The 17855-nt window shown below is 38.3% G+C and overlaps 1 protein-coding gene across 2 annotated transcripts in view; it reads left to right on the top strand.

The window, feature by feature from the left end:
* Positions 1 to 14560, top strand: part of LOC145980386 (uncharacterized) — a 117616-nt gene extending 103056 nt beyond the window's left edge. For both annotated transcript variants that reach the window (XM_083113453.1, XM_083113452.1), the window contains 3 exons: positions 8704 to 8846; positions 9903 to 10147; positions 11464 to 14560. In XM_083113453.1, coding sequence (XP_082969579.1) covers positions 8704 to 8846; positions 9903 to 10147; positions 11464 to 11638 — 563 coding nt within the window. In that variant the 3' untranslated portion in view covers positions 11639 to 14560. The remainder of the gene's footprint in view (positions 1 to 8703; positions 8847 to 9902; positions 10148 to 11463) is intronic.
* The last annotated feature ends 3295 nt before the right edge of the window (positions 14561 to 17855 follow it).

The raw sequence follows: 17855 nt of genomic DNA, 5'->3' as shown, positions 1-17855 counted from the left end.
ACTTACCAGTCATTTGATTCTATATCAGGTGACCGAGTGCAGTCGTATCAATCCATAGCATTATTCTTTATTTTATTTTAACTTTCTCTAGAAGTTTCAATTCACCAAGGTTCATTCACTTGTTTACTCTAGCTGTCCACTCCGCTCAGGTATTTGAATAATGCACAGTCGAGTGTTAAGCAGACTTCCACTTCCTGATATATTGAGGCTACAAGGTTTACAACAGGTAAAAAAGTAGTAAGCTGTTTACATAATATGAAGGTAAAAACTCACGTATCAGCGTATAGGAAGTCTCTGTGGACAGGGGTTTAGAGGAACGGACAGGCTGGCAGAGGACTCACTTTTCGAATTGATTGAAAACAGGGAAGAGGTTTTGGAGAGGTGGGAAGGAGAGCAGTCACCCTGACTGAGCTCAACTAGCTAAGAAGCCTGGAGAAAGGATAGTTTCATTTTACTCTTCAATATTACCTTCATCATCATTGTTCTAAGTCTAGACAGGTATTTACCCTAATCCTTGCCATGTATGATTCGGGTTCAAGGTTCTAAAATCCAACGAGTGACTATTTGCCATTTCTAGTTGTTTAAGGTATTTTATTTCAGTTGTGTCTTTTGCTGCCAAGCATTTAACTTGTCGTTATGACAAATGCTCTCATCATTTATGAAGATGAATGATGATTAGCTACATCACCCATTGGGAGTGGCAGGTTCGATCCCATCATTCATTAGAATGGTACGTGGTGAATGAACCTTGGTGAATTGAAGCTTCTGGAGAAAGTTAAAATAAAATAAAGAATAATCCTATGGATTGATAAAAAGTGCAGTGATCTTCCGATGCAACCTTGCAGTTGGGGTACTTCCTGCAAATGATTTACACGTACATGTACAGTTATATCGCTTGGTGCGGAAAGAAATCCAAACTCATCACTACAATTTCCAGAGTAAATGCCGAAACACGCCTTCTGCAGTTGTTCTACTCTGAACAATAACTAACTGTGTCATCTGACCAAGTCTAAATTTGAAAAGGGATGGGGAGCTTAGCCTAGACTTGAATTTCCAAGAACTTGCAAGGTGCGCCTTTTCTGTGGTCGATGACCTTTTGACAGCAAGAGGTCCTTAAGGAAAGCTCGTGTTCGGAAAGTGCACCGGAAGATTTAAAGTTAAGCTGTCCTCTGCCCCTCTACCCCGATGCATTGTTATATGCGAGTTTCTCAGCAAAACTGGAAACAGAAGCAGCGAATTCCTTCGGGGATACTTGCTTTGCAGAGACCTGACTGCGATGTCACGTGCTTCTTGCTGTTAAGGGAAACTTGAGTGCATGTTCACAAATCTAGTGCAAATATATTTTTCCAAATATTCTTGAAAACCAAGATAAATTGAAATAGATGTAGTCTCATTTTTAGGAAGGGACTGGGGTAGGGGTGTGACGGGAAGGAGAGCTAAAAAACAATCTTGCCCCTCCTCTGTGGTTTCTTCACATCAGGCAATAACGAAAGCATTTGTGGGTAGAGGCGGAACAACCGAGGAAGGAACGTTTGTTTGTTGGCCATTTAGATTTTTTAAAAGTTTACTGTTTGTTTTAAACGTCATGTTCAGGGCTGATAGCTTCGTTTTAGACCTCGGAGAGGTAACACCATTTATTCATGTTCACGTGAGTTGTTGTTTTTTTTTACCCGTGCATATAGCGCACATTCTCGATCTCTGACATTTTGGAGGTGATTTGATCAGCACCATGCTCCAGCTGCTTTTATTCCCCAAGGTTGCTCCCAGGTACCTATTCAGTTGAGACTGGGTGAGCCCCGGAGCCGCTTTATGCTGAGAAAAGGCCGGAAAAATTCCGACCTTAGATCACCCACCCCGAGAATTGAACCGCGTGACAGACGCCCTACCGACTAGACCTTTGCGTCCTCTCGCATTCGTCTCGAATTTTTTTCCACCTTGAACCTCTCTCTGGCCGCCGCCTTTGCGCGCGATTTTTAAATTTTAGACTATTTGAGAAAAACGTTATATCTGGGAGACTATTTGAGCAATCTACTTCGGGTAACTTTTGTTTTGCAGCTAGAACATCAGGGCATGCAACCGTGCAGGAATCAAAACGCCAAAGCCAATAAGAGGGGTTAAGTGGGCCGCGGCCCCCAACTTTCAATGAAAAACAATCATAAAAATGGGGAGTTTTTTCACATTCTATAATGTAATGCACCTAGGAGTCCATAAAGCAGGCGTCAAGTCCAAATAAGAGTTGAAAACTATTGTGGAAGTCAAATGAAATAAAATGTCGGAAACTGGTTAATTCTATGAAGAGCAGGTGTCAAGCAGGAATTAAAGCCAACGGATATGCATCAAAGTATTAGAACTGTCAGTCAGTTTGCTCTGAATATACTTTTTTCTTTTATATTATTAAGTGTACGAATAGAAAAGTTGTTAAAAAATTTCATGTGTGGCTCAGTCGGTAACGCGTCTGACTACCATGCTCAAGGTCCCGGGTTCGATCCCCGGCCGGTTCAAATCCGGCAACTTTTCTAACGATGGAAGCGGCCCCGGCGCCCACCCAGTGTCGAATAATATGGGTACCTGGGGGAAACCCTGGGGGGTAAAGGCGGTCAGGGGCGTGATGCTGATCACATCACCCCCACTCACGACCGGATCAAGAAAGTGTGGGGCGTTACTCCCACACCCCCTATACGCCTTCATGGCGTGGTGCTATGCACAGGGGAGCACTTTACCTTTTTTACCTTCAGTTTAATTTAATTTATTATTGTCATTGGTTATACAGAATTTGGGTAAGATTTTAGGTTCCTAATGAGATATTCGTTTTTGAAACAATTTCAAAATAGTGTATTTCCTTTCAGATATTAAAGCATTTTCTTTGAAAGTCCGTGTGTACGAATAATAATGTTAAGTTCATTCTGTATAATATTAACAAATCCTCAGTGAACATAGTTATCGCCAGTGTTCGTCATCTACCGAGTGCCTTTATATTTATCTTTCCCGAATGTACGTATAATAAATAGAAAACTATGCTAAAATGTTAACGACGGAAGTTGCATAGAAACAGGACCTTGCCTATTCAATCAATAGCAACTGCTGTATTCACATCTTTGTTTTTGGAGTGCCCAAGGAATGTGGTCTCGCAGGGGAGCCAGTCTAAGTCGATACGCAGCATAGCTATGTTCAAAACAAGCGTACGAGTTCAGTGATAGATTGGGCGAGAAAAGAGCGCGCACATTAGCCTGGCACACATATGATGCCCAACCCACGCATTTTTGGGAAGCTTTTTTCTTTCCGCACACTCATTGTTAGGCTTAACTGGTGTCGTCCTGTCCCGATGGATTTACTTCTGTTGTTGCAACGCCGAACTTGTATAGATGTCGTGGTGTAGCCTGATCATATGGCAGTGTACAAGAAGCGGAAGAAAAGTGCCCAGAAAATATACGTGGAAGCTGATACGTAGTCCAGGTGGGTTCTTATCAATCAATACAAATAATTTATATCGCCTCGCTCTCAAACTATTATTCAATGATCCCGCATTGTATCTTTTCAATGGTTTCTTAATCCTAGAACACTAACCCTTAGTGGGAGGCTTGTGTTCACTAACCCGCAAATTTTACGACGGTACTTTATTTATATTATTTTGTATCTACAAAACCATTCGTGATTTTCAATACTGAATATTTTTTTCTCAATGGTACAGTCACGGACACTTCTGGGTTGTAAGGATACAATTTACTTTCAATAGAATTGTTACATCCCGGAAGTGTCCGTTACTGTACTTAAGTAGTATTGCGAGCCTAAAAATATAATTTCGTCAGTTTCTCATTTACCCGTATATTTTTATTTAAAATTGTTCTTACTTAAGACAGTACATTACTTAACAAACATTTTTTATAATTATCAATTGTTTGAAATCGAAATTACAATTAAAATACATTACATCCTACTGTAATTTGTTTTCATAATTGTTCATTTTCCTTTTATGAGCACTCGGGTGTCCACAACAATGGTTGCTTGATTGACTGATTTTCTTTATTTAACATCGCTTTTCTGCCTCATGCGTTTAATCGCAACGATGAGGATGAATGGTGATGAGATGAATGAAAGGACAATCTGAAACACATGGAATCTACGTACATGAAACTAGTACTACAGAGGGTTATACTGGCTCAGCGTGCAGGCGCCAAAGCCTCGTTAGTCTGGCGCTTGCAGATTCGGCACTTACAATATCACTAACAAAACCTCATAGATCGCACGAATAAATATATATGTAGGCACTAACCCCTAGTAAAATTTACGATGCCACCCTCCACAGGGCGCGACCCACCGGGACGTTAGCTCGGCATATATTTCTAAGAAAGGAAGGGCAACGTGCTTTGTTCAAACAGCAAGTTCTGACAATTAAGGCCTTAAAAATTCGATTAATTAAATTAAGGTTAGTGGTGTACTGTCAGGAAGGACAGTTTACTTTCTCTTGGTAGCCAAGGCTTAGTATTAAGATGCCATATTGCGAGTGCAAAAAAAAAAAAAAAAAGCCCCCACCCCAAATCACCGCCACTGGATTGCAGTATAGTCATAGATCTTGGGTACAGTACAGTTTTTCCCTGTTCAGATTTTACGTAAAAGTGCAAGGAAAGTTCCATTAGCAGTGGTTTGAAGGAGCAGCAAACTTGGTTGTGCCGATACCTTCAGTTATGCACGGTAGTAGTACCGTGGTTTCTGTGGGATTCTACGCATCTCGCTCCGCGGGTGTGGCAGGTTTATAGGGACGTTTTTCGGCTGGCGCGTGACATGAAAGCAAACAATCTTGGCCTAGCCAGCCACTTGCGTTCCCCGTGACCTCTCGAGGGGTGTCCAAAAGTAATTTTCTACAAGTTTTTTTTTTGCATGTTTGGCGCGTTAGTAACATTATAAAGCAGGAGGAGCCATACAGATCGACCAAGATGATAAAAACTCGCAAAGTAAAGTGGATAATCATTTGTTCTCTTCTCTCACCACGTAATCGGCGCATCAGATAACGAAACCAATGATAGCGGCGCACAATCTTCGAACACTGAAGTTTAAATTTTGTGACTCCGTACTTCGCAACCCTGTAGTAAATTTTCTGCTTTTAATATTACGACTATAATGCACAAATAAATAACAACTAAGTGTTTTTTTCAGACGGGATAAATGTTTGGTAAACTGTCACGAAGAAATTATGTACGTCGATTTAGACTTGAATTTTGACGTATATTCACGAGTATTCCGTACATCCTAATATTGATTTTTAATAGCGGCAATACCAGCACAATTTTTTTTAAAAAAGAAATAACGCTTCACATAATGATCGCACTCTACTTTTTTGCAGAAAAATGTTGATATAAACTATGCGACGGTTATGCGGTGAAATACGGTACTTCGTTTTCAAAAACTTCAACGTTAAGCCACAGTGTGCAGTTCTCGTTCATGATAAGGTCCCTAGGAATAGCATACATTTAGCACTGAATAAAGATGATAAAGGAAAACGTTTCATGTTTTGGTAGCGTGGCGACAAACCGGGGAATTTCGGTGGTCAAAAAAAGTCCGGGAAATGTCCGTTTTGATCGACATTATTCATTTGTTGAACTGTTGATGCGATGCATTTAATTGGCTTTTACAAAAATTGCAGGGGAACGGAAATCTTGTTGCTAAGCCTCAGCGTCAACTTTAAACCCCTTTTATGCACCCGACACAACCACGGTGCCAGAAACAAGAAGTGCGGGGAGGTGGGGGAGAAATTTCTAGAGGAGCAGACAAATTTGATAAACCACCTGATATCATGTCATTTAGGAGGCAGAGCTTTCAAATCGGAAAGGGGGGGGGGGTACCACAACCCAAGTCGGACGTCGTAGTACGGCATTTTGTCAGACATTCTGAAGGAACATGAAAACAAGTGAGGCCTTATGTTTAACCAGACTCTTTGTCGGACAAACATTTAATTTATGAATGCAATTTTTGTCGGATGTCACAGTTCAACATTTGTCATCCTGCGACATTCCACAAAAATCGCATGCATGGCGCTCTTATGGATCCAATTGTTATTGGATATTGCAGTATGGCTTTTTTTTTTGTCGTCGTCGTCGTGTACGAAGTTTGTATTATGCGGCATCCGTCAAAAGTCGAATGCAAAAACGGAACCCTGCTGCACTACTGCAAATATACCGCTGGAATTTTATTATATTTTTTGCTCACATTATTCAAAATACACAAAGGTTTTTTTGGTGTACCCGGCGTAATTCTGGTTTTGCGCAGAGTAACGTATGTTTACAATGACACTCAACTGTTCGTCGAAATTAAGAAGAATCCAAGAAATCGGAACAAAGTGAAACAATAATTTCGTCCGTTTTTATGTTAATTTGTAACTATTATTACTATTGTTATCTAACTTGTGTTGAAAATGTGGGTGCTTAAGGAACGGCTGGGAGAAAAAGAAAAAGTTTCGGGTCCAAAACGCCTAGATGCCACCTCTCGTGCCATTTTCTGCGATTTAAATACGCCACTGACTCTTGACCCATCTTTTTTTTAAAAAAAAAACATGGGATGGGTGAAATTATAGCATAGACTACTACAGCACGTTTCAAAAGTCGCTCAACCCTAAATTTGATCTCTAATAACTTGGAAACTGTAAGAGATATGTACACTGGATTTTCCCCCATTTGAGCCTCCCCGATGGCATAGTGGAAACGTCGTCGCCTTGCAATCAAGGGGTCCCGGGTTTCTCATGCACTTTGCACCATGCCATAAGGCATACATAGAGGGATATATGTGTGTAAGGCCCCATACATTTTTGATAATGGCCATTTTGGAGTTGATGTGATCAGCATCACACTCTTGCCTTTACCCCCCCCCCCTCCACCAGGTACGGATTCATTTGAGGCTGGATGAGCCCCAGAGCCGCTTTAGGTGGGGACAAGCCAGGAAAATCGACCTTAGATCAGCCATCCTGGAATTGAACCTGGGTCTCCTGCATGGCAGTCAGATGCCCTACCAACTAGAGGACCACAGCTCCCATACAATCATATGGAAGACCATAAATTGTGATTTTGACACTCTTGAAACACACATTCATCCAGCTTTATGGAATTCATGGGCTATGAGGATAAGCTCTTACACAATCATCAATTTCAACAATGGGAAACGTTTTGCATTCATCATTTTCTACCATAGTGCAGACCTATACCCAGGGGGGGGGGGCAAGGGGTCCATGACCCCTCAAACTATAAACTATTTAAATGTGAATCTACAAAACCTACGTTAATAGCATTGATGATTTGTGAGATTTTGCAAGAACTTCGATTTTGTCCTTGCGTAAATGAATGTGCTGCTTGTGGAGAGAAAAAGTCTGCAATCTGCAATATTTTGCAGTTTTAGTTTTATAACCATTGATGCAAGTCTACCAAACTTCCTGACTTAGTCAAGACAGTTAATTCTTTTTAATTCCTGTCCTGACTTTTTTTGAACTGCAGTTGTGATGCGAAAATGTCCAAGGTGTATTTTGGTAAACTCACATTGGCATGATTTTCATAATAAGAATCATTGTTAATATGTATCATTTAATTTATAAATATATTATTTTCTAAACATAGAATTATCATGGCTGTTCATCACAATATTATTTGAATACTTCTGAGAATTGAATGTAAACAGTAAGCACCAAGTTGTATGCCCTGTGACAGCCTTTGTGTGTAATGGACTGAATGTCGAGTCTATCACCGAGTTAAATTTTTCTTTTATTTTGGACCAAACTATTGCAACTGTACAATTGCACGTCTAGCTCTATCTGCAATACTACCAAAGTGTTTGTGGTCACATCCAATTCTTCAGTAGCATGGTGGATCTACCCCCCCCCCCTAAAAAGATCCTAAAGCCTAGTGGCTAAAGCTGTCACTTTGTAATAAAGGAGCCATGATTGATTCCTGGTAGGTAAGGTTTGGATTGAATCTGAGACTGTAGATCCAGTCCTGAGTCCGTCTGAGCATAAAGTAAATTTGAAGCAAGCAAGATTTTGTCTGCTTTGCTATGCTAAATATGTTATTAGAATTTTATTGTTAGCTCAAAAGGCAAATTTGTATTGTAAGTTTCCGAGTGAAGAAATGTGTTTCTTACACATATTCACAAAGATTTACACAGAGATGAGTAAGTTACTAGAAGAAAGGTACTGTGTACCTGCTTCCGTGTGTGGGGGGAGGGGGTCTGTCGACCCTCCCTAGAAATTGGCATTGTTCATTTCAGCATGTAATTGTTTGCAAAATTATCACATCTGTTTTCACAGTACAACTTTAACACAAACATGGTGCGTTTTGTCGTGGTAGATAAATCCTCCGTTCAGAATTTATAAAGGCAATGCAAGTAACAAAGTAGCATTAAAACTATTCATGCATTTTCAGTAGTTCATTACCAATACAAGTACTGAAAATATAACACATTACTAACCAAATTTCCCAAACTGTGCATTTACAGGCCATTTGCAGATGTCCCGTGAAATTTTTACTAGTATTTAAACTGCAAGTAAAATCCCCAACATGCTTGTTCCCAGAAAACCCCAAGCTCCTTTTTACTTTTACCTTTTTTTTAAAAATGACATATGTTTACTTTATTGTGGCATGAACTGTACAACAATGCATGCATTTTGCAACTCATATGTACAATTAAATAACTAATGAACTTCCTCCGTTCTTCTATCACCATGTGAAGATGGCACATCCGAACGTACTCAAGATTGCTGGATTTGCTATGACGCAGAGAGACTGGATGCAGGACCTCTCATCCAGCCCTGCCAGTGTCGAGGAGACGTTAGCACTGTCCACCATGATTGCTTGCGACGCTGGCTTGTCGAAGTAAGTGCAACTTGTACCTCCTATTACTTTTCTAACTTCTTTTCATGGAATCTGTTGGATAGAATTAAAAATGTGGTTTCTAGACTTAGTGGGAAACCTAAGGTTACCAACTTTTTCTTTTTCTCTGTGTGTCCTGCATTATGAGCATTACAGAAATTGCATTAGAAAAATAAAACTGTCAGGTGGGGAAACAGAAATTCTGAGGGAATTTTTTTATGTTGGTTGTGTTTGTCATTTCAGCATAATGGACACATCATTTTCTAATAGATTCTGTAAAATCTTTGATGTTGATTTTGTTCAGGTTCAACGATTTTAACTGTTCAGAGTTTTATGAATATATTTTGGAAAAACTGATATTTTAAGCAATATTAGCTCCTCAGAGAAATATTCTGAAAACACATGTAGTAGAGTTATTGATTTGTGCATTGTGTAGTTTTCATTTAAAAGTTCATCATTTTTAAACTTGAAATTTGTGAATTTGCATTATTTGCTAGCATTTTCCAGCATGATGTATTATTTACTGCAAATGATTGTGCCCAACTTTTGCTTACAGTGATCTGTTAGCTGTTCTAATAAGGAACGCAGTTTTATGTTAATTCAAAGCACTTTAATTTTTAATGTAGAGAAGATTTGAGACAACACTTAGTATTGACCAGTATCATTCTGCAAGGTACAGAGGATACGTGACAATTAATAATTTCTATGGATTGTCTTTAGAAACGAACAGATTTGTAAAATTGCAATGAAATATTTCTTTTTTCAGTCAGTTATAATTTTTGATAACTGGGATGTTACAATATGTATTTATAATTTTAATTTTGGACGGACATTAAGGCTCCCTCGTAGCCAAATGAATAAAACCTAGCATACCTATAAGGTAATATTGTATCAAATGATAGAACTTATTAACGAGTAACAAATTTTATTGAGCACTGTAAAAATCATTTAAAAAATAGCTGTATAAAATTTAAAAATTAACAACATGACAAGTGAATTTAAAAAAAAAAAAAAAATGTTAAGTGGCTCTAATACTTTTGCATTATTTTTTCATTATAGAGCTCCGACAACCCTGACAGCTTATGCTGCAAAGTATGTGGTTCACCATACGAGGTTGAAAGGGGATCAAGGCTCATCTGGCAGTATGGATTTACTACTCAGCACTGGTTGCAAACTGCTGCCCTCGTGACATGCATGTGTGTGTCTGCTGCCGGTGCATGGGTCGTTATTCAGTTGTTTAATGACCCAGGCATTCGAATGCTGGCAGCAGGCAGTGCGTTGCTCATAGAATATGTCTGCGTAAGGTAAGACATTTGTTTTTCTTTTTGCCATGAAGAAATTTTGGTGTTGGATATAATTCAAGAGAGGGAAGGGAAGGTTCAACCCTTTGTTTGTTATAGGTTGTTGCAATATTTCAGTCTTCTTGAAAAGTGAATGTATGTGTTCCTGAAAGTGTGTATAGTGCTGATATTTAAAGTATAGTTAAGTATCTGATGATAAAATGTAGTAAGCCCAGTGCATTTGACTATTTATAGTGGACAAATTGAGAATCCAATTCTTGACACCTTGAAAATAATCTCTCTTACTACTAATGTTTCTTTCATTCACACATGATATCATGAAACAAAAAATACACCTCTACAAAAATAATCTTAACCACATTATTAATATATAATATGTGAAAATCAAATTCTGCCGTCAATGAAAACCTAAATCAAGTGTGGGATTGCACTATTTTATTCACACAAGAAGTGGGCTCCATATAATTGACTGAGTAGCAACCCTACAGTTTATTTTTTTTTTCTGGAGGGGTATGCGGTTTTCCAGCCATGAGCAGTGCTGTATGTTGCAGATTTGGATGAAAGATGAAGGTATTCTGACGCTGGACTTTCTTGAAGGTGTCACATGAAGTGTGAGGTACAGGCGCAATTCAAAGATTGACACCAGGCCTTCTCAGTTTGTGTTCTGCTTTATGGTGATAAGAGCCACAACGCAGCAACAACAACCTCACGTGACAATGTAGAGCTGCTTTGGACTTGGGACCCCCCTTTCTCCTTCCAAGTCCTGACTTGACACACAGGGACTTCCACTTCTTCCCAGCTTTGAAGAATGCAAAATGTATCATTTGCACACATATACAGGATACAAATTTTTACAAGGACTTCTTCAACCTGGGTCAATTGTATGACACATACCTGAATGGGGTGGGTCAATTGTATGACACATACCTGAATGGGGACTACATTAAAAACTGGGACTGTGTTTATATTCTTAATCATAGTGTCTTATCGTCACAGTGGACATTTCCACCACCGAGAGAACCATAAGACTTACTTTTGAAGTACCCTCTCAAATTGAAATTTATTTTATGTAACCAGGATATGTTCACCAAAACAAAACAAAAAATGGTAGAATTGTGCATTCAATTAGAGATTACAGTTATAGAACTTTTGGAACGATAAAATGATCAGCATAACTATTTTATCCTGTCCTAGTTCTTGGCTAGAGGTATTCGCTGATTGCTTTGTCATTTCAGGGTAATTTTGTACTTCTGTTTTACCATCACAGTCATAATACTCATGCTCATATATTATAGCTTCTCATCTTGTTTTCTTTATAGATTCCTGGGTCTGAACACAGTAACAGCATACCAACGTGCAAAAGTTTCAGCATTGAAGATAATGGGCCGACGATTCAGTGGAACACCCACTGCACACTTGGCTACGATTAGCGAAACAGTTGCTGTTAACATAGGCTCCACGCCCATTCCCAAGGGAGGAGAAGCAAGGATCTGAAGCTAGGCATAACCAAAGTCTCAGGTATGATAAGCTCGTGTTGGCATGAATGGCATCTGCATATCTCCATACAAGGTAAATCTTGAAGAAAAAAAAAAGACACTGTAACACTAAAAATGTGGCACCCACCTTTCTTGCATAATAATAGCATAATTACAAAGACTGCAGTGAAGTTTTCCGAGTGTTGAAAAGTGCAAGAACTTGTTCCTGAAAGACAATTGGTGATGATGTGGAAATACGTGATGTGTTTTTTTTTTGCATGTGACATTCAGTCACACTGAAACTTTTTTGTATTGCGAAATGAGGTGCGACCAGAAGGAATAGAGTACAAAACTAATGGTGTAAATTGATAGTAATTAGCAGAATGCAATAAGCACATCTTCAGTTGAGTTCTAATATTTTTTTAATGTGTTGTACATTGCATAGACAGTTGATAGGAAAATAAGTCTGTGATAAGTATGGATTGAAGAGCAATTCATTTTAAAAATTCATATTGGCGGTACAGGGAGTACGTGTATATTTCTTTTGTATTGTATTTCTTTATCATATTAGAGAATTTATTCAGTAAGAGTTGTTTCTTTCTGCATATTTGTTTTTAATTGTTATAAAGTCATCATGAAAAGCGATGAGTATTTGATGTGTTGGTCGATGTAAAAAGATAAGTTCAATATTTTTCCTCCCACATTTCCGTGGACAAATTTTAATTTCACAGTGTATCGCCATGTTCATGACTGTTGCCAAATTATTTATAGATGTAAAATAGAGAAGAAATGAGAGGTGCTAATGACCCAGTATTTGCTTCAAGTTAGGATTTTTTTTAAGTACAGTAGCAAGTGTACATATAAAGACACAGAAGTGTATTTCAAAATAGAGAAAAAATAGTTTGCATTCATACCCTTTTGCTTGCAGCCTGCAATGTAATTGTAGAGAATTTTAAATGGCTAAATGTAAAATGAAATCACGAAGTTTAGATTTGTAAATCTCGGTACCCTTCTTCGTTTCTGTTAGATCAAGTACTACACATATATTCTCCACATATGACTACATAGAGATTGATCCTGTGCAAGCTTGTAGAATAATTTAGACGTTGTTGTAAACAATTTCTTACCTAGAAATTTCATCCTCGGTGAATCTCAACTGATCAGAGCAGCAGATCCTTCCCTTGTGTACGTAGAAATTAACATACTAGTTGTAGTATGGTTCAAGTCTTAATGGCACATTTGTGCAGTTTTTGTTCTGTAGACCACAGACTGTGTGTGTATAATATGTACATATGTTGTCAGTGCTTGTATGTCAAATTGTTAATTGCTCTTTTATGATAGAAAAGAATATGTATCTGTATATGTATACAGTAGATTCCAATGACAACATTTGGAAATGAAAGTAGAAAATGACCATTGCTAAATTTAACTCTTATTACCAAGAATTAGTAGCAAAGAAACTTTTCCCTGTTAATATTCCCTGTCATCTTATCAGCATGCATTTGTTAAATAGTATTAATGAGTAAACACTTATAGTGGAATTTTTGCATTGCAGATTTATACGTAACCTATTTAGTTTATGGTGTTATACAAAGTACGAGTGTGAATGTTTCAGTTTATACTATATCCTTTTACTTCATTATCATCATTGAGATGGTGCACCTTTTCTTCCATTAGTGTCTTAGTGTGTAGCATGTCTAAAAGATCACACTGTGACACTTGATTGCGAGTCAATGTGTTCTATTAAATGGAAGGGCAACATAATAGAAATTACTGTAAGTTTGTCTGATGCAAATGGCAGATTATGTAGGCTAATAGAGACGTTCATAAGCTTCTATGGAAGTTCTAGTTGCCATATGTAGGAACTAGTTGCTCATTAAATATGTTAATAATTTAATATATTGCAGAAGCAAAGCTGGAAGATGTTTCACAAATATTTACTATAGAATTTATTAATATTGTGCATTTGAAGCCCCATATAAAATTATTTTGAAGAAAATCAACATTGTCAATGTACATTCTGTGGTATTGCCGTGCATAAAATGCAGGTTTCTTTTTAAATGAATATAGGCAATATTACCTGCACTTACGAAGTAAAAATGTACATATCTTGCCAAGTTTTGTGTAAGTGGCAAAACAATCAATTTTGAATACACTTTATCAATGCAATAGAGCATCTTCCATTCCTAAAAACAGGAAAACATTTGTTACATGTAAAAATTAAGCACAGCATAAGTAGAGGGTGCTTTACTGCCAATAACTTTTACAATTTGAGAACCTTGTTTTTATAGAACTTTAAGCTTGAATGTCAAATTTCATTTTTAATTTGAAGCATCTTATTTGAAAATAATTTTATCCACTCTGTGTTGATAGTGGATAAGTGTGCTTTGCAGTTTGTATTTGCTACTGTAACTGCTGTCATACCATCTGATATGATGTTAACTATTTACCTCACTTGAAAATTATTATCTTTGGTGGTGTTAGTAGTACATTAATATTTGCGCAGTCATATAAAAGTTGATATATTTTTATCATAAATGTTAAAATAATGGAGGTTTTGATTAAAGCCAGCTGCAATAGTGCATAGAATATGAAATCTGATGTATAATTAGGTTTCTAGTCTTATGAATGCCGTAGAAATCCTGCAATTTGATAGTGGATTGCCTGAAGGGAATATTTAATTGATTAAAAGGTAAGTTGTTTGCCAATCTTTCATTAGTACTCATCAGGAGTTTGATTATGTAGTGCATGAATTTAGATGTTTTGAAAGCATGTGGTCATTTTCTATTACTTCATAAATTTGAAAGTTTCAAGTCTATTTGTAAATGGTGCAATTTACCAATATACTGTATCAAGAATAAATAAATAAGTACTCTTGTGCTTCAATAAGTATGTATTTGATAACTTCTCAATTCAAAATAAAAATTAATTATGAAAGGTACATGAACTTTGAGTTGTACACATGGTTTAGAATAGATTGTGCTGCCATCTGGTTGGTGCTAGTATAGTTCTGGTCCCCAAAGCAACCTCACTTTACTTCAAACAAAGTTCCGAAAGATCAGTTTTCCCCCTTACAACCATATATCAGGTCCACGTGGAGTCCAGTAAATCCTCCCCTGAAACCTTTTGCCACCAATAGTGTCCGTCCAAGAAATGACTGCTCTCGTCAACTCCACGTGGACTAAATGAGATGTTGCTAATTCAGTTTCTTTAGAGATTACTGAAGGTGAGGTTCTGGTTCCTTGTCTTTGCTAGGTTGTCTTATGTACTCCCTCTGTCCCATAATTATTGTCCGGTACACTTTTGTTTGTTGTCCCATAATAATTGTACGATATTCAAACTGTGACATTGGTGTATACAGAAGTAGTAAATAAACATGAGAATGTGTCATACAGTGTTATTACTCAAGGATCAGTACAAATTGGCCGATCAAGTATCCAAAAGAACCTAAATAAAAAGTTACTATTTTGGCATACCGGACAATAATTATGGGACAGAGGAAGTAATATAAAGACCATGGGAGTAAAATGTCACAGTGAAGGAATGGATGTTTAAACACTGCACGCAAAAGTGACAACAGCGCTTTGCCGAAAAACAGATGGTGGCTCGAAACCAGATACGGTTTAGGTCGGCTTCCTCTAGGGTTGTGTCAAAGATGCCGAACTGGTGATACTTAGAAGACTTAGGGTATACCTGGTGGCCAAAATATGGACTGCAGGTACCTCCACCTAGTGGTAAGTTACTGAACCAAAACAGTGGGTGCCTGAAGTCTGTGGGTGCTATCATGTAGTGGCCAAAATATGAACAGACTCACTGTGGTAAGTTAATGAACCAAAACAGTGGGTGCTGCCACCTGGTGGCCAAAATATGGACTGCAGGTACTGCCACCTAGTGGTAAGCTAATGAACCAAAACAGTGGGTGCTGGTGGCAGGTGCCTGAAGCCATCAGGTAGTGGGTGCTGCCACCTGATGGCCAAAATATGATTGGACAGACTGCAGGTATTGCCACCTAGTAGTAAGTTACTGAACCAAAACAGTGGGTGCTGCCACCTGATAGCCAAAATATGAACTGACTCCAGGTACTGCCATCTAGTGGTAATGAAAAAACTCCTGCCACCTGGTGGCCAAAATATGAACTGACAGACTGCAGGTACTGCCACATAGTGGTAATTTAATGAACCAAAACAGTGTGTGCTGCCACCTGGTGACAGGTGCCTAAAGCCATCAGGAGTCTGTGCTACCACCTGGTGGCCAAATTATGGACTGACTGATCGCAGGTACCATCACCTAGTGACTAGTTAATGGAAATAAAAAGTGGGTGCTGGCACCTGGTGACAGTACCTGCAGTCTGTGACTTTGTATTTTACCCACCAGGTGGCAGTACATGCAGACTGCAGGTACTGCCACCTAAGCCACGCATCAGGTCAAGTTTGAAACAAGTTTTATGTATTAATCCACGAGAGTACAGCGCTCAAAATCATCCATGCCAGTCTTACCTAACTGCCGAGCTGCTCTTATCGCAGACAATGAGAGAATCTGCAGTATTGCCAACACATCAAAACCCATACATGCATGTCAAGTGGAATGTATTTCTACTTTAGTCTCCTAAACCACACAATTTTTAATTCACTTTCTGTGCATAAACCTGTAATAAATGTGTTCTTGTTTAATCGCGAAATATCTTCGAAACATGAGGGTGCGTGTGCAGGGGAGAATTAGGTTGCTTCGAGCGATCAGAAAGAAAGTAAAAGTAAACAAACTACTGGCATCCCTTGAATTTGTGGTAAGTTATTGGCTTTTGGTTTACAAAGGTTAAATTTATTAAAAAGTTTGTTGCGCCATTTGCAAGCATCCGTTCCGTATAAGACAAACTAAGTTTATATACCACAAAAAACCACGTGATTTGTTATTGATGGTGTTATACAATGTACCAGTTAACGACAAGTATGTTATGTAAAATAACTTAAAATCCGGAATGTGCAGTACAATTTTGTATTCAAAATTAAACATTTTTGCTAGAGAAGGGCATGCATATCTCTCAAAACTATGCCATTTGTGCTATGGATTCCTTACAATACCAGAAGTTACTGTTTGCACGATAATATTAAGGGTGGTGCGAAGCAAGGATAATGATATTTCATACATCAAGCATGGGTGTTCTTTGAATGTGTGCCTTCATTAATTTTTCATATCATTACTCATCCTCATCTTTGCGATTAGCTAAAAGTATCAAAAAAAGCTAAGCAAAATCCAATAAAAAAATGTTAAAAAGAACTTTTGCGAGGAAGAAAGGTTCTGGTATTCTCCATTTGTGTGTGTGTGTCTTAGTTTTCGACATAAGGACTACTGAAAACATTGTGTTATGTTCATAAGTGATTGTGCATCCTACACACATGCACGCCCATGTGCCTGCACGCACAGACATTTCTTTTGTTAAAAATTAAATTTTATTCTCAATCTTAAAACTCTACGACGCCAGAGGTCCTGAATTCGAATCCCAGCTTGGGCATGAATGTGTTAGTCCATTCATCAATTTAGTCCCCATCTTCGTAATTAGCCAAAAAGTGGCATAAAAGCGAAGTAAAATAAAGCACATGTCCATTTTGAAGAGGAGCCTCATTCAAGCAAAATATTAAGTTGGTTCATTAATTCACTGAACCGTAAACAAGCATCTTTGACCAAGCCTTCCTTGCTGCCAATGCAGTGTAACAATAAGCCTCCCCCCTTCCCAGTCTGCTGCTTTAATCCAGTGCTCAGCCCTTCAACGAAAGCCTGGTGGTGGTTTTGCACAGTGGTATCCTACCACTCTTTACTCAAAGTGTGTCCCACGTTGACCCATGTCTCGTCCAAGTAATGTTTTTTTTTTTTCACGACTACCTTTTTATAGCACAGAGATACTTGTGTCGCCAAACAATATCTTCCCTCTCCAGCAACACAGACGATAGTTTCCTCCTACTAAACTTTAAACCTAAATTATTCAACACCCAACACAGAGCGCTCATCGGCGGTAAATCGCTCGCTTCTTATTGCCTGCGCCAGGTTTTTTTGAGGTTGGAAGTTCATTGCGAAGGTAAGAAACTTACTTTCTGGCAAATATGTCGCTTGGAGAAATCATCCAACACCACCATTCTTCACATCCACGTAAATGGAACGTTCACTGACACCTGTCAACACTGACGTCATGCTCATCACCTCAAGTCCTGTCTTATCCGGATATTGTTGCCTTAAGGATGAAT

The sequence above is a fragment of the Lepisma saccharinum genome, chromosome 27 (assembly GCF_977018435.1).
Source record: "Lepisma saccharinum chromosome 27, izLepSacc3.1, whole genome shotgun sequence".
Classification (NCBI taxonomy): Eukaryota; Metazoa; Arthropoda; class Insecta; order Zygentoma; family Lepismatidae; genus Lepisma; species Lepisma saccharinum.
This window is presented reverse-complemented; position numbering and strand designations above follow the sequence as displayed.